This window comes from Malania oleifera, chromosome 1 (genome assembly GCF_029873635.1).
Source record: "Malania oleifera isolate guangnan ecotype guangnan chromosome 1, ASM2987363v1, whole genome shotgun sequence".
Classification (NCBI taxonomy): domain Eukaryota; kingdom Viridiplantae; phylum Streptophyta; class Magnoliopsida; order Santalales; family Ximeniaceae; genus Malania; species Malania oleifera.
In genome coordinates this window covers 6,682,329-6,703,668 of record NC_080417.1, presented here as the reverse complement: position 1 = coordinate 6,703,668, position 21,340 = coordinate 6,682,329, and the positions used below count along the sequence as shown (strand labels likewise).

General features: G+C 36.9%; 2 protein-coding genes across 3 annotated transcripts; one reads left to right on the top strand and one right to left on the bottom strand.

The window, feature by feature from the left end:
• Positions 1 to 220: 220 nt before the first annotated feature.
• Positions 221 to 5,559, top strand: LOC131158522 (ACT domain-containing protein ACR1). Of its 2 annotated transcripts, XM_058113402.1 has the most exons (8): positions 221 to 476; positions 1,143 to 1,280; positions 1,556 to 1,601; positions 3,008 to 3,122; positions 3,306 to 3,373; positions 3,454 to 4,161; positions 4,718 to 4,822; positions 4,945 to 5,559. In XM_058113402.1, exons 2-8 carry the CDS (start codon positions 1,210 to 1,212, stop codon positions 5,320 to 5,322), a joined length of 1,491 nt encoding a protein of 496 aa, XP_057969385.1. In that variant the 5' UTR covers positions 221 to 476; positions 1,143 to 1,209; the 3' UTR covers positions 5,323 to 5,559. The 2 variants fall into 2 exon arrangements, with proteins under 2 accessions (XP_057969385.1, XP_057969378.1); XM_058113395.1 differs by lacking the exon at positions 221 to 476 and having other exon boundaries at positions 1,079 to 1,280.
• A 204-nt stretch (positions 5,560 to 5,763) lies between these two features.
• Positions 5,764 to 20,798, bottom strand: LOC131153881 (uncharacterized). Its single transcript, XM_058106332.1, has 3 exons — positions 20,088 to 20,798; positions 12,274 to 12,461; positions 5,764 to 6,700 (listed from the first exon to the last, which is right to left on the bottom strand). The coding sequence occupies exons 1-3, from the start codon at positions 20,710 to 20,712 to the stop codon at positions 5,999 to 6,001; spliced, it is 1,515 nt and encodes a 504-aa protein (XP_057962315.1). The 5' UTR covers positions 20,713 to 20,798; the 3' UTR covers positions 5,764 to 5,998.
• Positions 20,799 to 21,340: the final 542 nt, after the last annotated feature.

Here is a 21,340-nt window from a genome sequence, read left to right as displayed (position 1 = left end):
GGGCGGCAGCAAGGTGCCGCACACCTCAGCATTTTATGGCCAAGAATCAGCCACGTGTACATCCAACACAAAACGTGGAACGAGGATGGATTCCAACTGCCACCCAGATTCCCACTCCCAAGTGAACGCCCTTTGCCAGATTCAGAGCTCTTTTAGGGTTTCACTCCTAACCAAACACTACTTTTAAATATAAATATATATTTAATCTGCCTCTCTCTCTCTCTCTCTCTTTCTCTCTCTCTTGCGTCTCTTCTGCCTCGCTGTAATTTCCTGAAAAAGTTCCGAACTTAGAAAATATCAGAGCTGGCAAATAAATGGAGCTGTTCTTTAACGCGTTGGCTGCCATCTTCCCTGGCAATTAGTTAGCTTGAGGTTTCTGATTTCCTTAATTCTTCTTCTTTTCTGCCATGGCTGTTTGAATTTTCTTCTGGAACAGCTAGCAGAAAGCAGATCTTCATAATTCCCCTTCTCTGCAGGTAATTTAATTTTAATTATTTAATTCATTAATTACCGGAGGGATACTATTTTTTTTTTTCTTTAAAATCTGTGCTGCGTGTCGGTGTACGATTCTAACAATTTCTAGCTTTTCCATTTTAACGCACTCTTAGGGAGGGATACTATCTGGTTTTGTTTTTTCGTTTTCGTGAGCAGTTTGACAATATATGTGATTTGGAATTGTACGCCCTGGGTTGATTCGTAATTCATTGTTCTTATATATTTTGAATTAGGATTCGTTAATGCTTTTGATTTTAGAATTTGTTAATTTTGTTTGACTGCGACTTTATGGCTCCCCCACCATCGGCGGTTGATGAATATGGGATGTCAATCCAGGGTGGAACATTGAACATTTGCTGTCTTTCTTCTGAATCAAGGAAAAACCCACACAGCCCCAACAATTTTCTTTTCACAAAATGAGTTGGATCATTATCTTATCCGTAAAAATATCACACGCAACAGTTTCCCACACGGTAATTTGGGTTAAAATTTGTCAACGTTTGTGGGGTACGTGGAGGGTACTGTTCTTATTAAAGAGAAGACTATATGTATATATATGCACCAAGTACATGCAGGGTAGGACGTGGGGATCGATATACATGGTATGATAGAGAAAAGAGCTGAGAACTGAGAATTATAATTTGCAGGCAGCAAAAGAAGACGAAGAAGAAGAAGAAGAAGAAGAAGAAGAAGAAGAAGAAGAAGAAGAAGAAGATGGACATCATATACAGGCCTTACGTTGATCCAGACTTCGAATTACTCCTCGAGAGGATCCATCCTCCCAGGTTAATTTACACTTAATGACATATTCTCGACATATATTTCATCAATCAGTCCCATGAGTTTTATCCATTCATTAATTAATTAGATCTTAATTTTTCAACTCACAGCATAACTCTTCCAGGAATTAATCCCTTCATTAACATTCTTAGCTCTCTCTCTCTCTCTCTCTCTCTCGATCTCATCAGTTCTTTTTTCAATATCATTAATTTCACATTTGCAAATCTGGATATTAAGTAATTAATTAATTGCGTTCCATGTGTGTGTGTGGATTCGGCAGGGTTTGTATCGATAATGACGCATGCCCAGATTGCACCCTTGTGAAGGTTGGCATTCTTAATTTTCCCGAATTATTATTATTATTATTATTATTATTTTAAATGTTCTATTAAAATTTAAAGGGTGGGTTTGAACCCATTTCCATCCAATCAATGTAATGAAACAGGCACACCAACCAATGCATGCTAGCTACATTGCTATCTATAGAACTTAGAACTAATAGATAACATATAAATGATTAGGGTTTCAATCTTTCAGTCTAACAGCTGTTCCTTATTTAAGTAGATAAGGGTACTGAGATGAGTCTATTGTCTTCATAAATTAAGAATATCCAATTTAAAGAGTCCAACGTACCATTTATCTTGAAATATATTTACCATATATAGAAGTATCTTTTTCATCCTTTAACATAATCAAAATAATTTTTCAAAACAAATATTAATTTTTCTACTAATTTTTATAGAAAATTTATCAAATAATTAAAGTTTTTGCTATTTTTATGAGCTTAAGTCTTCTTAGTATATATCTAAAGTAAAATCATGCAAACACTTACTTAAGTTTCTCAACTAGCACGCATCTAAATTTTGTATTTTAATTTGTTCGTATAAATTTGAAAGTATTGTCACGATATTAGATTAAATTTATATATAAGTATGTTTTAATATGAGTTTCAGTGTGGATCTCATGTTTTAGGTGTGTTGCAATAAGATATTTAACATATATGTTAATTAAATTTTAGGGGGAGGAATATTTGTTTTAAGCATTTATTTATTTAATTAACTAAAGAATTTACAAGATTTTCGTAAAGATATCTAAATGATTAAAATTTAGAATTTTTAAAATTTAAATTTTGATGTATAAAAAGGAGAATACTCATATAAAGTTTAGGGCTCGTGTATAATTTTTTAAGCAAATAAATAAAAAAAAATTAATTGACCAATTGGATGAGGCCATACTTTTGAATACAAAAGGTTCAAAAGGTAGGTGTTTGTGCAAAGTAGGTGTGGTAAAATAGATCGAAATTTGACAGGTAACTCATGGTCTATCTGTTTCAATTGAGTTTGAGTTTAATACAAGCTGATTCGTTTATAGTTTGAATTCGACCCGCTTACTAAACAATTTAGGAGGGTTCAGTTTATTTATATGAAATGTTTATAGATTTTTAAAATAAAAAAAATGATATTTTTTAAGCGGATGATCCATTTATTAAATGGTCAAGTTTAAGTTTATATATTAGTCATCAGTTAATAAACAGATCAATTCAAATCCAAATCCATTTATGACTCGTCCGAATTTGGCCGGTTAATCCATTTTGCCACCCCTACTTCAAAGGTTAATTTATCAATCGTTATTATTAAGAATACTAAGTATTAATTAATACAAGATTAATTCAAAGTAAATTCAAATTGAAGTTTTAATTATTTAGGAGATATGTATATGTGTGCATGCGCAGGTTGACAGTGCAAACAAACATGGGATACTGCTAGAAATGGTGCAAAACCTGACGGATCTTGACCTCGTCATTTCCAAATCTTACATTTGTTCTGACGGTGGATGGTTCATGGATGGTACTATCTCTTTTCGTTATAATTTTTTAATAATTAAATTTTAGAGTATATGTAAACTAATTAATTAATTATGATGTTAATGAATTAAGCTCGCTCTAATTAATAATGAACTTAATTCATTTAACTATATATCTCGAGTCATCTCTCATGTGGGTTTCCTTTTGATTGCATGCCCGTCATCAGTTTTCCACGTCACCGACCAGCTTGGCAGCAAAATCACTGACCCAAGCCTCATTCTTTACATTCAACAGGTCTCTCTCTCTCTCATGCGCAGCTAGTTAATTAATTGTTTTAAATTTGATTGAGTTGTTGCATTAATGTTTAATTACAGGCTCTGTGTGCGAGCAGGAGGGAAGGATTGAAGGACCCGACCCCTCATCCTGGGAGGGCAGTGAGGCCCAAACACGTGTCAACAGACCACACCGCCCTAGAAATGTCGGGTGCGGACCGACCCGGTTTAATGTCCGAAATATCCGCCGCCTTAGCTGAGATGGGGTGCCACGTGTTTGCGGCGGTGGCATGGACGCACAAGACCCGCGTGGCAAGCATCGTATATGTGGAGGATGAGGCTACTGGCGGGCCCATCACGGACGCAAAAAGGCTGGCCCAAATAGAGCAGCAATTGGGCTGCATAGTGGGGACCCACGGGGGGCAAAATGGGGAGAGGAGCAGCGTCGGGCTAACTGCCCCGGCCCCCAGCAGGACCCACACCGAGCGGCGGCTCCACCAGCTGATGTTTGCGGACGGGGACTTCGAGAGATGCGGTAGCTGCGACTGCGGTGGCGCCGCCAGCAGGAGTGGAGGGGAGGCGGAGGGGTACGGGTGGAAGAGCGGCGGCGGCGGGGATGGGTATAGGAAGAAGAAGTGTTTGGGTACGCACGTGTGCATAGAAAGCTGCAAGGAGAAGGGGTACTCGGTGGTTAACGTGAGGAGCAGAGATCGACCAAAGCTGCTTTTTGATACGGTCTGCACTCTCACGGATTTGCAGTATGTGGTGTTTCATGCCGCTGTTAGCTCCAAGGGCTCCATTGCTGATCAGGTTTCACATCGATCTCTCAAACTTTTTAAAATAAAATGTTCGTGTTTATGAGTCTGTTTGTAATTTTTTTTTTTTTTTAATTGTTAAAAATAAAAAATCATATAGTAGGAGGATATTTTGAAATATTGGTGAATAGTTATATAGATATTTTGAGATAATTATTAATTGAGATTTTATTATAAGAGTATTTTGTAATTAAGAGTATTTTAAGATAATTATTAGTTGTTATAAAGATATGTTTGACAGTTTTAAAAGAAGATATCAAAAATTTAGTGCAAGAAAAAAAATTGTCTACGGTGGTCTTCCTATTAGACTTTTGCATTTAACAACACCACTATATTCCATCAAATTATGTATGGATTTTACTATGTTCGTCTTTTTGGAGAGCTTAATGTTTTTTCCTTATGAATAAAGTGGAATTAAATTGTCACTGTATTCTTTTTCTATCATGCTTCAGCCAACCAAATATGCCGAATATGGAAAGATATCTGAGAAAGGCAAGATGGGTTTGTGGATTTGATTGATGTTTCGTTCCTCAATGTTGTGGAAATTGCAGGAATACTTCGTAAGACGCAAGGATGGTTGCACTCTTGTCACAGAAAGCGAGAGGAAGAGAGTTACACAATGCTTGATTGCTGCCATTGAGCGCAGGGTCTCCCACGTATGTACCAGAAAGAGAAATACCACTCTGCTCTGCTGCTTCTACGTTATGTATAATTAACTTAGTAGTTTGAAACTGATGAGATTAGACTAATGTTCATGTATGTTACTTTGATAATGCAGGGCATGAGGCTGGATGTGTGCACCAGAAACAGACTGGGACTACTCTCAGACGTCACCCGATTGTTCAGAGAGAACGGGCTGTCGATATCCAGGGCGGAGATCGGAATGCGCGGGGAGAAAGCCATTGGATCGTTCTACGTGACGGATGCTTCGGGGAATGACATGGTGAAGCCGGAGACAATAGAGCTGGTGAGGAAGGAGATTGGGGGAACGGTTGCAGTGGTGAACGAGCCCACAGGCTGGCCTTCTTCGTCATCCACCACGGGCAGAAGCGCCAGCAGTAGCAAACTGGAAGACCCGCCAAGATTCTCACTGGGGAGCTTGTTGTGGGCTCAGCTTGAGCGACTTTCGATCAACTTTGGCCCAATAAAATCATAATTAGGAATTGATTTAGCTAGCTGTAGTTGTCATCTTTAAATTGTGTAAATATGTTTAGCAGTTGTCAAAGAGGGGAGATGATGATTTAGGAGCCTATGTCATGGTTTAGATATATGTACCACAGTCCGTTGCATTGCTTTCCTTTGACTAACCCATTGACATGCTCAACTTGATCTAATCATAGCATTCAGTTTCCATTTTCAATAAGAAAAACGACGATCCTATTCATTAACAAAATTTCTTGAGATCTATATTTTCACAAGGTAGACACAGCTGATGTTGTAGAAACTAGACATGTATTCCAATGTGATCGTGCACTTATGACTTGTGAACGTGAAAAGGTCACGTTAAAGAAGGCATATTATTGAGGCTGTCACAACAAAGAGGAAAAGAAAAGGTGAGTAGCCCATGACTCGGGCTTTGAATTTTGTTAATGCACAATTCAAAAGATAAATGATTAATTTATTGGGGACTTGCGGGTCTTAACAAATTTCATCATCCACATTCTTCATAAAGCAAATGAACACCCAGTCTAGATTGGGTTTTATTTACAAAGATACAAGTTGCACAGCCCAGCGCAGAGGAGAAATCTTCTGACAAGCTATTCACAATGGAGAAGGCAGACGCATGGTATGTAAAAGACAAACCATTTTATTTAAAATGATTCCCCGGGTTGTCATACCACGTCAATGTCTTCAAGGTCAAGCCAGTCATTAGATTCCTTTGTCTCAGGATTGCGAGCACTTGGTCGTTCGGCTCCAGCAAGTCTAGTAGTAGAAGAGTTTGCATCAGTAGCAGATTCAGGAGAGCTTCCACTTAATTGCACCCAGTCCCGGGATTCCTTCGTTGAAGAATCTGAGCCATATGCGACTTTCCTGTTACTTGTAGGTGCATCCCCATCGTCATCATCCTCAAGATCACTGAATGATACATCCTCTTCATTCCCAATAGGAATGGTGGTTCCACTGATGCCAACTGCTTCCGAGTTATCCTCCTTCAGCCATTCATCGCCATCATCTTCATACTTGTCATCCAAGGCTCTAGAGGATGAACCAGAGAGTGCACATTGCAGTATAGTCTGATTCACTGGCTCTTCCTGAACAACAGATTTGTCAATAATTTGACTTTCGGAACTTAGGATTGGGTGTTTTTCTGTCTCAAAATCAGCTGCTGCTGTAGAAGTGGCTGATTCAAGCGCGGTTGTCTTCAGGGGTACAGATTCAAATTCAGCATTGGGTGAAATAGAAGGATGCTCTTCCTTAGGTGAATCAGCAGCTTCCATTGATTGAGAGGTGCCTCTTCCAGGCAAATCTGGTTCTGGTTTTGCCTTCATTCGATTCTGTGAATCCTGCTGCAACATTGCTCTCGCTTCCACAATCTGCATGCATGGCATTAGGCTCAGAGTAAACATATAAAAAATAAAAATAAAGAAAATTTTATTTAAATTTAACAGTTTGTTCCCTCCCCCACCCAAAATAAATAAATAAAAAATAACATCTCAAAATTCACTGGGCATCCTCTATAAGTCCTCTATTAAGTGATGCATTGCATTTACACCACTCTGGTGTAGCAAAAATGTCCTTGGTCAACTGAATTAGAGGAAAAGAATTCATATAGCCGATCCCATCTAATGGGACTTAGGGCTTGCTGCTGTTGTTGTTTGTTACTTAGGGAAGGCATCCGTTTCAAATAAACAAGACAAGTTCATCCAATTGGTCAAGCTATCCTCTGGTTTCCTATAGAGGGCCAGAAAGTACTATAATTTTTTTTAAAAATCATTATTATTTGAGCTATTTATTCACAACCTGTCCATTACCTAAGTGACATAAAAAGGAGACAGCTAAAGTCTGAAAAGATATTTTTTTTTCCTTAAAAATTCAATAATTCACAAGAGGACACAAACAATAGTCTGGCATCCTCAAAAAATTTCAATATAATTTACAAAAGAAGGCCTTTCAATCACTCTTCTACCCTTCCCAGGGTCCACCACTGCATAACAAGAATACCCAAAGCCAGGGCATTAAGCTAAAGGCATTCTTGGTAGCTGCTTTTTGGTTTGTTGGGAGTGTTGAGTCCCTATTCTTTGGAAGCCTTCTTGATGGTTGATTTCAGAGGTTTTGGAAGGCATAAAAGCATCTAGAGATTTTGTGGTATTTCTTCTCTTTTTGCTGTTATTTGGGTGATTCAGCTGGGGAAAAATCCCCATATTTTTTGAGAATGTGGGTCTTCTGTGGAGGTGCTTTGGGATAGGATTGTGTTTAAGGTCCTTGTAGCCATTCTTGAGAGGGTGTTTTTGGAACACAGCTTTTTTTTTTCTGGCGCTTAACAGGATTGACTTGTTATTTTGACTCATTTTGGGTTTCTTCTTGTATTCTTCTTCTTTTCTTTTTTTTCTTTTTTTTTTTTGTTTTTTGAGGATTCCTCCTCTTTGTCAATTCATCCTAATAAATTTCTTTTCTTAAAAAAAAAATCAGACTAATGGCTTTTTCATGTCCATCCCAAAACTCATGAGTAAGGTAGGGGGACAAGGCACATGTAGTAAACTGGCAGATTCAAAAGAGTACTACTCATTGGGGTAAGGTTCCACCTTTTGACAGACAATTCCTTTTCCACCAGTTGGTTTCTTCTCAAACTTTTCAATAGTGGGACACCTTAAACAGACGCCTCTGTAATTTTTTATTTTCTGAATGTACTTCAGTGACTCCATATTGCTTTCTTAGTTCCACTGTTCTTGTTTGGCTTCTTCTTGATGCCCTGTTTTTTCTTTTCCTAATATTTCTTGGTTGATCAAAACAAAATGGTTAATCCATTCAGATCCAGAGCTTCGTCTCCACAACATCCTTAAGAGCCTTAACCCCATCCTCCTTGCTATATGATTTTTCCAGCCAAGCAGGCCACTCCTCCCCAATGATCTCAAAGTCTATACCCCCTAAGAGAGGTCTTCTAACATCCAGTACAGAATGAAGCTCTTTATAGAATTTACAAACGGACATTTTCATTTTCTCTATCTTTACTTTGTCGAAATAATTATATCTTCTATGAGCGTAAGTATGAAAGAAATTTATCCCCTTATTCTAGCCAAAATGCCCTAGATTTTTGCCTTTAAGGAGTTTCATCAATCCCAATGACAATGGACAGCTCATTTTTGAGTGCCATTCCCCTATCATTCTCAGCTGGGGCCAAACTAGGCCTCCTCATCACCAACCTACCTATGTAATCCAAACACAACTCTTTATTTCAGCTTCACTTCACATCCCCAAAAATTTCCTTGTTCTATTTTTTGATTTCCTCTTTAAGAAGTTACATTTTCCTTGCAACTACAAAACTTGCATAAACTTGGATGCTCTCTCACAGCGCTTCACTAAATTGCAAAAACTTTCAACTCTCAACCACAAGCTTTCTGTACAATAAGGAGTAACACACCATTTAGGCTGATGCTCTGACACCAGGCAACGTGGAACAAAAAGTGATCCTTCCCACTCATGGAAGATAAGGAATCTATCAAGGCTTCCCTGAGAAACACTCTTTTGGCACGAGGTTATTAAATAATAACCTTGAGTGGCTTGAGGAATTCACAAATGTCTTGGTGATTGCTGTTGTAACAAGCTGAGCTCTTGTACATCCTGATTTTTGTGACACCCTTCAGTGTAGGGGATCTTTTTAAGTATGCTGTATACTTGGGTGGCATCCCCTTAATGCCCTTTTAAGAAGATTTTCATTATTGATAAAAAAAAAAAAAAAAAAAGTCCTCTCTCTCTGAAATAGGCTTGAGTTTTAAGAGCCCATGTATGACAAGCCCATGATGAAAAAGCTCACTTGGTTGTGTTTGAATCGAGCTCCTTCCCTGTCGGCGAGTTGATATGTTCTTGGGTGTTAAGAACCATGCATCCCACCCTTACTTAACAGACCCCTTACCATTAAAATTTGAAAGTGATGCATATGAGATATGAACCAAAATATGTGGGATTTTCCAATATTTTTAAATAAAAAAGAAGAAGAAATTTTAATGTCTGTTAATCACTCCTGCAATCTCGCCCCATGACCTAGGTTTCTCAGGCTGCAATCCATGCATCTTACTTCTCCCATCAGCTTCAAAACAGTATCCCGTCTTCATTTCAGTAGAATTATCTCCACCCAAGCCCCTCTTAAACCCAGAAGTCTAAGCCAATGGATCAAATCCCTTCAGCATCCCCAAAAATTGCCACCAGCCCTGAGGCCTCCTTTCTATCTGGAAAAATATAAAATCCAAACTGCATTTTTCTATCAAATCCTTCGAATGTCAGGAATCACCTAGCCATTGACTCTCAAATCTTATGCTAAAAAATACATATGATTAGGGGCCCTAATCGTTTGCACCCAACGACTACCTTTACTGGTGTGTAAGAACATATGCATCTGAAAGGTACCCAATGAATCTCCTTGGCTGTTAGATTGATAGAAAAGACATTCAGGTCACATTTCACCATGGTGGTGATCAAAAGGTTATTTTGTTAAGAGAACCATTTTTTGTTTATCATGAATGATGCAAGTCTGATCAATAATTAAATCTTATAATTGATCCTACTCTTCAAAAGAAATTAAGAGAAAAGGCTGACAGAATGGAGAAGCCATGCAATGTGCAGCTTTAAACATCTTGAACAACCCTGTTTTAAATGATACTAGAGTGAAGGAAATAAAATATTGGTGTAACATCTTGAGTGCAGCTCCTGTAGCAGACCATTCAATCCATTTCCTTCCCAGACCAAATCCTGTTTCCACTCTTTCAGAGAGAGTTTCCTCCTAGCACAGTTCAATACCAGGTATTCCAAGATATGCTGTTTCATCATTTGTTTCGCAGTCCTTTGAATCTTCAACAACACACTTCCATACCAAGCACACGTGCACAGGCCCCTTTACTTCCTCGATTTTATCATAGTTGACAGAAAATTCCAGCCTTCTAAATTCTCTATTCATCTCCCTTGTTTTATTGCTGCTGCTACCTCCCCTTTTGTCGTAACTCTTCCTCTCATTTGTTCTTCTCCTTCAAATTTCCTCAGAGACCATAAGCTCGGTCCTCAAAACCTTCAAGCAGCACCCCAATAGCTTGCTAACAAATTCCCCCTTTACTCAAGACCCATCCCAATGCCTGCTCCTGAGATTGGTAGGCAGCTTTACAGGCTGAGAACTTTATTGAAATGAATTGAAAAGGGTCACTCTCATCCTTATGATTTTCACCATCACCGTGTTTTGTTGATATTTTGCCGACAGCAAAAATAATAAGGAGGGCTAGCTTTTATGGTTGTTGACAAGGACGCCCTGTTTTCATTAATTTTACACAGAGACATTAGCCAAGACCTAACAGATAACTAATTGATTGGACAGAGATCTGGCTTGAAACAACCACGAGAATTTGGTAGACACAGTTAACACATTATGTTAGCACCCAAATTTTATTCACTATCTTCCCATGGATCATTGAAGATGACTTACTACTGCAATTAAGTTTCAGCCAATGCTCATAAAAGTTGGATGAAAAGCTTTATCTAAAGTGCTCCCTTCACCACAAGAAATACATCATACAAATAACAAAAGAAGTAAGAATTTCAACAACAATGGAAAAGAAAAAAGTATATTAATATCAACAAATCCGTGATGCACTTAAAAACTTCATTGTGTTATTTTGGCACACAATATGAGTTCTATGAGAGCTTAGGTGCAACGGTAAGGTTATCACCGTGTGACCTGGAGGTCACGGGTTCGAGACGTGGAAACAGCCTCTTGCAAAAATGCAAGGTAAGGTTACGTACTATAGACCCATTGTGGTCTGCCCCTTCCTTGGACCCTGCATACGCGGGAGCTTTGTGCACCGGACTGCCCTTTTTTTTTTTTTTATAATATGAGTTCTATGAGACAGATAATCACATAAACTAAATTACCACAAGATGAGCATTCTAAATCACACTAGGTGAAAAGAGCTGTTCTTGTAAAGAAAGTTAGGAGTTTTGATTCCCAAGAATGCTCACAAAGGGGCCATTTAGAACTAAGAAAACATTAAGGAAACAAAAGGAAATATGAAGGAGTATACCTTTTCATGTTTGGTTATCAAGGAATGTTGGAAAAAATAAAATATATAGCAAATCAATGAACAAAAATTTAATTTTACACATCATTAACATTTGATTTTCTTAATTGTTAATCATAATAGATAAAAAATATTTTTTAACAGTATTTAATACATAGAGAAAATATAATGAAAAATGAATTTCCTTCTTCTTTTCCTTTCCTATCCTCAGACAAATCCTTGATCCAAACAGCACCTAATGGATTGTGTTGTTGATTCAGCTATGCATGTCAAGTGCAAGTATCTGCCCAGGTAACAATTTTTCTCAACCACAAAATTTTAAAAATGACATAACCGAAATGTCAAACTGTTTGACATTTATTCCTTTTGCATGCTTGGGTAAAATGAAATAATCTAGTTAACACAAAGAGTTTAACATGGGTTAAAATATGTAGATAATACAAACATCAACTTCAATGAAACCAAGGAAATGGGAATATGCTCCTTTGTTACTTTGTTAAACATGCCCAATTGAGCACACATCCAAAAACACAAGTGGCCATCAACTTCAATGAAACTAAGGAAATGGGAATACGCTCCTTGTTACTATGTTAAACATGCCCAATTGAGCACACATTCAAAAACACACGTGACCTGTACATAACATATGCACATACCAACTTTTGCTCTATATTGCATTGAAGCAAATTTTGCAATGTCAATGAACATAGGTTGTATATAGTCATTATTTCTTTAGCCAAGGGATTGGGATGGATTACACTGTTAAAGGAATAACTTTGTACCAAATATTCCACCCAATAAACTAAAATATAGAACAAGAAGAAGAAGAAGAAAACAGAAATGTTCACAGAACAAGGAGAAACTATCAATATTAAACTAGACCGACGTACCTGGGGTGTAGACAATAGTTCAGCATCATTTTTATTGAGTCTAGGATGCAAAAGTACAAAATAGATCTTCCAAAAGCAACGCTCACTCATATAGCCTGGGCAAAGTTCAATCCTGAGAGCAGCTAATCTTGGAGCAAGACTTTCAACGGCCAAAGCATGCTCTTGCTGGACATCAGACATGTCAAAATCTGAAAAGGAAGAGCCATAGTTTGCTTTGAAATTATCATCAAATCATATACGCACTTCAGCAGGTTAACTCTTGTCCTACCAAAGCAAACCATGCTGATAACAAACTAAAATCTAACATCAAAACCTTATGAGAAATAAATGCAATAGTTAAATGGTGATGAGTGGTATCAGTCCGCCATAAACTTTGCATTTGTGGATGAAATCCCCCTAAACAGCAAACAAAAAAGCATCTCTTTCTCCCTTATATTCACACATGCAGCTACTTTGCATTGTCGATACCTAAGTAGGACAAAGAAAATTATGGCAAATGAAAATGACCTCAATCGTATAAGGGAGAAAGAGATGCTTCATGCTATAAGGTCTATTGAAGCTAGTTGTGACAAGACATCTAAAGATGCGGTTAAAAATGTTAATTGTGAGGGTAAGAAAAAAAGGATGCAAGACTAAGGAGGTGTTTGGTTTGTGGAATCAAAAGTATTCCCATGGAATGACAATCATGGGAATCTCATTCCAGGCAAATGGGAATAGTTGTTTGGTTTGAGCTGAAAGATTCCAAGAATGTACATAGGATGCCCATGTTAAGTATTTAGTCAAGAGAATAATGGGAAGCATTTGAAGAAGATAATCATTATACCATTGATGTGTATATAAACTATATATAAAGAATAATTATATTTTCAACCCAAAAACAACCTAAGAATATGTACCTAATTAAATCCATGTCTTAAACCTTTCTACAATCATAATTAAAAAAAAATTGACATCTAACAATCAAATTAACCAAAATGATTGGAGCAATATGGTCTCCAAATTTTAACCATTATATTATACTATTATAACATAATAATATTACTTTCATTTTTATTTATAATAAATTATTTTAAATAAATAATAACATATTATAATACTATATTATAGGGATTCCTATGAAACTTAACCATCAGGTTGAAATGGGATGCCCATGTTTTGAGGGAATCCTTTATTCTTGAAATGTTAAGATAACTACATCAAATTCCAGTGCCCAAACAAACATAGAAATGAAGGGCATCTCATCGCAGGAATGTTGCAAGATATCGTGAATTAAATGCCCCCAAAAGGATCGGAGGAAATGTATAAGAGAATGGAACTATTGATAATGGTTTGATCAAGCTGATGGGTGCTCGGGAGGAATTTGTTGAGCATTTGAGAGAATTTCATAGTTGTCAAATCATGGCTTGAATCATGAATAAAAAATCCCATTTTTTTGAATTGTAAATCAAACAGAATTTTGAATTGTAAGGTTTGTTATCAAATTCAAGAATAGCTTTAAGAAGATAAATACCTAACTAATCTAGTAATAAAATGAAGAAAATATTATAATCAAATGGGTTTAATGGTGTGGTATAAGGACTCAATAACTTCAAAGACCCTCTGTAAATCAAAAACTCAATCAAGACAATTCTTTAATATCAAAATCACCATCATCGCTATCTTCATGATCATCTATGGTGGCCATTTCTTCCTTTCTGACTTCAATATTTTTTTTCAATCAGCAAAGAAAATTCATTAAAAGGCATCAAGGGGATGCCACCAAGTACAAACAAACAAAAGGACATCATGAGCACTGCAAGGTGCCAAAAAAAAAAAAAAGTCAAGGATTACATGAGTGTCATTTAGAAACAATCTACTTTGCCAATTTGAAACTATAGTCATCCATCTATCTTTGACAACATGAAGGGGTGTGGCTGATCCTTTGAAACCTCACCTATTTCTTTCCCTCCACACCAAACAAAGGATGGCAAGGAGAATGAGGGAAAGGATTTTCCTCATGTCCTTACTAGCACGAACACCTTTCCAAGCCCAAAGCTCACCCTCCACAGTTCTGGCAATAACCCACTGCTGCCTGTTTTACGGAAAAGGCCAGATTCCAAAAAACTATAGTCCTGGAGTAATGCATAAGGATATGCTCAACTGATTCAGCATATTCCACTTTATGTTTCCATCATCTTCAATTGCTTCAATATCTTTATCCTCTGTTGTTTTCTCTTCCATTCTTGTTAGCATTTAAGTTTCTTAGTCCACAAAAGGTTATGGACAGATGCCATCATTATTTAGTCCACCTATCCGATACATACTTTAGGCATAGAGTCAGAACATCAGGGTTCATGACTTAGACATTGTTATTGTATAATTTTTTATTACGAATATTGTTGTTGTATTATTTTCTATTATGTTGGGCTTCATGTGTTATTATGTGCTTGTAATTAATAGTAGCATATAAATACTTCGGTAGTTGTCCATTTGAGACAGTTAGCCATTTTGAATTCAGAATCTGTATTTTCTCTCCACTGCACACAGCCCCTATAAATACTTTGGTGGTTGTCTGTTTGAGACAATTATCCATATTGAATTTAGAATCTGTATTTTCTCTCCACTGTACGCACAACCCCTCCCCCTCTCCTCCTCCTTCTTCTTCTTATTCTTCTTCTTCTTCCCCCCAACCCCTCTCTCTTCTTTCTTTCTCTCTCTTTCCCTGCAATTATTCCCCACTGTCCAAAACCAAAAGGGTATACGTTTCTCAAACAGAAGCATCTCGTCTCTGAAAGAAAGAACAAGTCATGAACCTTCTTGACTTCAACTTTGCTCCCTGCCACAGCCCCATTTCTCTACTTTGAACACAAGAAACCACCTCCATGATACCTCAGGTTCCTTCAACTAAAGGTTGGTTAAGGGTCCTTTTCGTTCTCCAGGACAAATCCTTGTTGCTTGGAGGCCTTGATATCATAGTAGTTAGAGGTGCGCCTAGGTGCCAAAAAATGCCCAAGATACAACAAGGCACAGAAGAAAGGCTTCACCTAGGCCCAGGCAAGGCCCCTTCAATCAGGCACACCAGGTGCAAGGCCGTTGTGAGGCACAAGGGGGACAAAAAGATTAGGAAGCTTCTATTCTCAGCAACAAGCAGAGTTGACAGCCACAATGCACATTGCTCTCTCTCTCTCTCTCTCTCTCTGCTATGAAGAACAGAGCCTCCTAATGACACCAAGATCTATCCCCTTTCATCTTCTTCTCAGCCACCTCCAGGCCAGCATCAGACCCGAACAGGAAACAAATTGACAAAATATATATTATATTATAATTCAAGCTTGTCTATATCCCCATATTATATTTCAAGCTTGCCTATATCCCCATAATATAACTCAAGCTTACCTATATCCCCATATTATAACTCAAGCTTGCCTATAGAATCCAAATATTATAACTCAAACTTGCCTATATCCCCATATTATGACTCAAAAGTCTTAAATTTCGAGTTCAATGAAAATTTCTTCTACTGCTATAAGACTATGGATGTCTTGGTTAAGGACGAAGATATTAAAGAAAGATGGCGAAGTTACTTTAGTAAGTTGTTTAACGAAAACCAAATAGATGGTTTAAACTTAAAATTGTCAAATGAGGAAAAGACTAAAAATATAAGATTTATTCGCAAAATTAGAATTAACGAAGTTAAGTTTGTACTAAAAAAGATGAAAAATGGGAAAGCTATGGGACCAGATAAAATCCCAATTGAAGTTTGGAAATGCTTGGGTGATAACGGAATTATATGGTTAACTAATTTATTTAATACAATAGTAAAAACTAAGAAAATGCCAGATGAATGGAGGAAAAGCACTTTAATACCTATATACAAAAATAAAGGAGATATTCAAAATTGTAATAACTATCGTGGAATAAAACTTATGAGTCATACGATGAAACTATGGGAAATAGTAGTTGAACAAAGATTAAGGTTAGAAACGAAGATCTCAGAAAATCAATTTGATTTTATGCCTGGGAGATCTACCACAAAAGCTATTTATCTTTTAAGAAGATTAATGGAAAAGTTTAGGGAAAAGAAGAGGGACTTGCATATGATATTTATTGACCTTGAGAAAGCATACGATAGGATACCTAGGGAAGTTCTATGGTGGGTTTTAGAAAAAAAGGGTGTATGTTGTAGGTATAACAATGTCATTAAGGATATGTACAATGGAGTAATGACTAGTGTAAGAAATATAGATGGAGAAACTAGAGAATTTCCAATTACCATAGGTGTACATCAAGGATCTGCTTTGAGTCCTTATCTTTTTGCTTTAGTGATGGACCAATTGACTAAGAGTATTCAAAAGGAAGTTCCATGGTGTATGTTGTTTGCTGATGATATTGTATTTAATTGACGAAACTAGGGACGGAGTAGAGGTTGAGTTAGAATTATGGAGAGAAGCTTTGGAATCTAAAGGCTTTAGGATAAGAAGAAATAAAATAAAATATATGAAATGTAATTTTAGTAATGATAGGAGGAATATTGGAGACAAAGTTAAACTTGATGATGAAGAAATAAATAGCACTTGTAGATTTCGATACGTTGGATCTATTATGTAAGCTGAAAGAGAAATTGAAGATGATGTAATGCATAGAGTTAAAGCAAGTTGGGTAAAATGGAGAAGTATTTCAAGCATAGTAGTTAGAGGCGCGAGGCAAGCCAAGGCGCAAAGGGTCTTTAAAGCCGAGGCGCAAGGGGAAGGCGTGCGCCTCATGCAGGTGAGGCGCACAATTATTAAAATGGTGTAAAATGTCTATTTGGGGTAATTGATATATGAACATATGAATATCTAGTAATATTAGAATTTAAAATGCCAAAAAAATTCAATAACAAAATTGAAAATTTAGCCCAAAAGCATCAACAATTCAACATAGTTCAACATCAAAAGAAAAGAGTACAAATCAAAAATAGTAGCTAAATTTCAATAAAATAAATAAATATTATGTATTAATTATAATTTATAAACTCACATTAATTAAACTAAATATTACAAATTAAAAATAGTAGCTAAATTTCAGTAAAAAGAATAAATATTATGTATTAGTTATAATTTATAAACTTGCATTAATTAAACTAAATATTTAATTAGTAATTACATATAAAGAAGAAGAGGAAAAAAAGTAGCCAAATTTCAATAAAAAGAATAAATATTATGTATTAGTTATAATTTATAAACTTACATTAATTAAACTAAATATTACAAATTTAAAAACAATAGGTAAATTTCAGTAAAATAAATAAATATTATGTATTAGTTATAATTTATAAGCTTAGATTAATTAAAGAAAATATTTAATTTATAAGCTTACATATAAAGAAGAAGAAAAAGAGAAGCAGCAGGCAGCACGCAACAGTCAGCAGCACGCAGCACGCAACAAGCAGGCAGCAGGAAGAAGAAGAAGAAGAAGAAGCAGAAGAAGAAGGAGAAGAGAAGCAGAAGGCAGCAGGCAGCAGGAAGAAGAAGAAGAAGAAGAAGAACTCGCAAGGGCTCCTGCTGGTTGGAAACGAAGTCACGAAGGGTCGTGCTTCTTCAAAATTTCGAAGACGAACTCACGATCCTGGTTCGAAGCTCGAAGACGAAGTAGCGAAGGCTTCCGGCTGGTTCGAAGGCTCGCAGACGAGCTCACGTTGCTGGTTCAAAGGATCGCGAAGGCTCTTGCTGGTTCGAATGTGCAAAACGAACTCACGAAGGGCTTCGAAGGGCCGAGAGGGGCTAGGGGCTATGTTCGTTCGAGTCGAATGAGGGCTACGGGTCTAGCTGTGGCTATTTCTCTACTTTAAATGACTAAAAATTCACAAGGCGCGACTCACTGCGCCTGTCGCCCCAGTGCACCTCGTCTCGCCTAGCGTCGCCTCTTGCAGGTCGCCTCGCCTCACCTGGTTTGAGGCGTAAGCCTCTTCGCTTCACTGCGCCTAGGCGCACTTTTAACTACTCTAGTTTCAAGTGTGCTATGTGATCATAGAATACCCTTAAAATTGAAAGGGAAGTTTTATAGGACAACTATAAGACCAGTTATGCTATATGGATCGGAATGTTGGCCGACGAAGAAACATAATATCCAAAAAGTAAAAATTTCCGAGATGAGAATGCTTATATGGATGATTGGCATAACATTGAAAGATAAATTAAGGAATGAACATATTCGTGGTAAGTTAGGTGTAGCTCCTATAGAAGATAAGATAAGGGAGGTACGACTCAGATGGTATGGACACATGCAACGTAGGTTTTATAGTGCACCTGTGAGGTCCATGATCGCATAAATTGACAGAAAATGATTCATATAACCGACCCCACTTAGTGGGACTAAGGCTTGGTTTTGTTGTTGCTATTGTAGCTATAAGACTATGGATATTTCAATGTCAATGTTCATTTTGATTTTGTTTTTAAAAAATGATGAAAATTTAGTAGTAAAGCATGCATTTTTCTTATGAAACTTTAGAAACTATTAATAAACATGTAAATGCATGATTTAGAACTTAAATAGTATAATTAAAATACATCAAAGAGCATGTATATGGCCATATGAGTATCCAAGCCACCGAAGAGGAGAGGAAATATTTAACCCTTATCCCCCTTTTCATATTTTGGTGTGTTTGGAAAGAAAGAAATAGGAAAGCCTTTGAAGGATCAGCTATGCCCCTTCACATTAGTAAAGATCAGTGGATTGCTACTATTACCAACTTGTACAGTGGGCAGTTTTTGAATGATCCTGGCGTAATTCATGGTTCTTGTGACACCCTGCAGGTGGGTGATCCCTTTTTTTTTTTTTTTTCTGTTGCATTGGGTTGGCATCCCCTTGATGCACTATTAATAAATTATATTTTCTGATTGAAAACACAAAAATTCAAGGGCATGTATGTGGGGTATAAAGCGCAATAACTGTAATAAATACCATAGCGTCATATTAAACAAATTCAATTGATATAAACGAAACTCATAAAAATCAATTAAATATTCTTTATTATACAAATACAGATAATTTAGACATATAAGGTCATGTAAACTGCTGTAGAAAATATATAATTTCAGTTTTCCATATAATTTTAAAAGTCTGAAAGCTATAATTCATATCCTTCTTGTAATAATCTTTAGTTTCAATAAATATAGAAGAGGAAATGTCAATTTGGGCTTTGAATCTCAAATTTGCTTATCGTCTAATCTTCTTATTTAGAAAATAGAAAATGAATTACTGTACATTTAGTGGCATGTGAGTGTACCCCAAAAATATGATTGACTACATCTAACATACCAGAGAACTGGCTGCCAACTTGGTCGAAATGAGACAACCCTTTTCAAATTGTCTTTCTAGAAACTTGATAACATGATGTTGATACATAACTCACTCTTCCGTTTCTCCATAAATGATTGTCAATTCCAATCATACCACATTTCAAATGTTGTAAAACTAAATTGCACTGCAAAGCCAACCGAGATAAAGAATTGAAAAGACACAAATAGTCACAAATAAAAACCTATGCAGCTAAAAAACGCAGATTGTTATAATGCAAAATCCTCTGCAAAAACAAATTACCCTTTCCATAATTGTGGCTTAAGAAATTCAATTGCATTGTAGTTCTTATAAGATCATCAGCAACCAAAAGTACATTAAGAGAAACTGCTATGTAGAGGGAAAATGGCACAGTAGAAGACAGGTTTTCATTTTCATCCGTCGTCCGTCAAAGTAAAGATTATCCAAGTATTCATCAATTTGAATGCAGCAACAAAAGCTCAATAATAATGATGATGATGATGATTTTATAACTCTAGGTATTCAAGAAGATGTACCATCTGAATCTCCGTCCTCAAGCAAAGGAAAATCCAACCACGTCTCAGGATGCATTGCAATATTCCTAGCAAAGGACACCACCTCATCCGTAACACCGATGACACCAGCAGCTGAGTATTCGTCCACGGAACCCTGCTCTTCCAACCCAAACTGAAGCAAATTCGTGGCAATCTTAGTAATCTCCGACACTGCTATATTGCTAGACAGCTTTGAGATTCCGGTCTTGAACTTTCCTCCGATCTCCGCAAAATCGCTGCGTACACCAGCAATTCCGGCAGCGTCTGCGACATCGGGATCGGATGAATCGTCGGCCAGCGATTCTTTTCCAGCCGAATCGGAGATCTGAGGAGAGTGTGAGGGAGGAGGAGCGAGGAAGGAGGCGACGCCCCAGAGCTGGCGGGTTAGGGTTTTGGTGATCTCTGAGAGGTCTTCTTTGACCCCGCGCGAGGAAGATATCTCCGACGATGAGGATGGTGATGAATCGACAGAATCGCGTTGCTCATCTTTTTCTTGCTTAATTGGTACTGATTCTGCATCGGTGGCACTGATGTGGATCTCCTTACCACCGTCGTCGTCGTCGTCGAGCTTGAGAGAGTTCGCGAGAGACCTGGCGAACCATGCCATTTTCTCCAGGGGCCAATGTTGGAAGAATCCAAGACCAGAGCTCGCAAGTCGCAGCCCACTTCCAGCAGGGTGAGGTTTTGTACCCCTCTGGTATTTTCGTTGAGGTGTAATTACTATGTATTTCTCACCTTGGTAAAATTACAAAACACCCCAACGTTTTTACCAACTTAGCATGGCACCCTAATTTTATTTTTTTCTTTTTTTCAAATTTTGGAAAATGCTTGTGCCGGTAATATTGCGATAAGGGTTGACAAAAATATACAAAATTTTTTTAAAATTTAAATAAATTTATAGATCTTTCATGAGTTACCAAAAAGATGCATATATATGTCTCTTAATGTTTCAAAAAAAGAATCACGAACCTGTTTTAAGATTTTTACAAAAAGACTTGAATCTCTTTCTGTATTTGATATAAAATAAATAAATAAACATGCGAATGGGTATAATTGTACCAAAAATCAAATGTCATAGAGAAGCGAGCGACATTTACAAAATATTAAGAGATGTCTGTACCTTTTGACAAATTTTAAGAGATTTTAATACATTTTTATTTAAAATAAATTTTCAAATTAAAATTTTGAAATAAAAAGGGCTTTGTTTATTTTTAAAAATACATTATCTTTTTAAT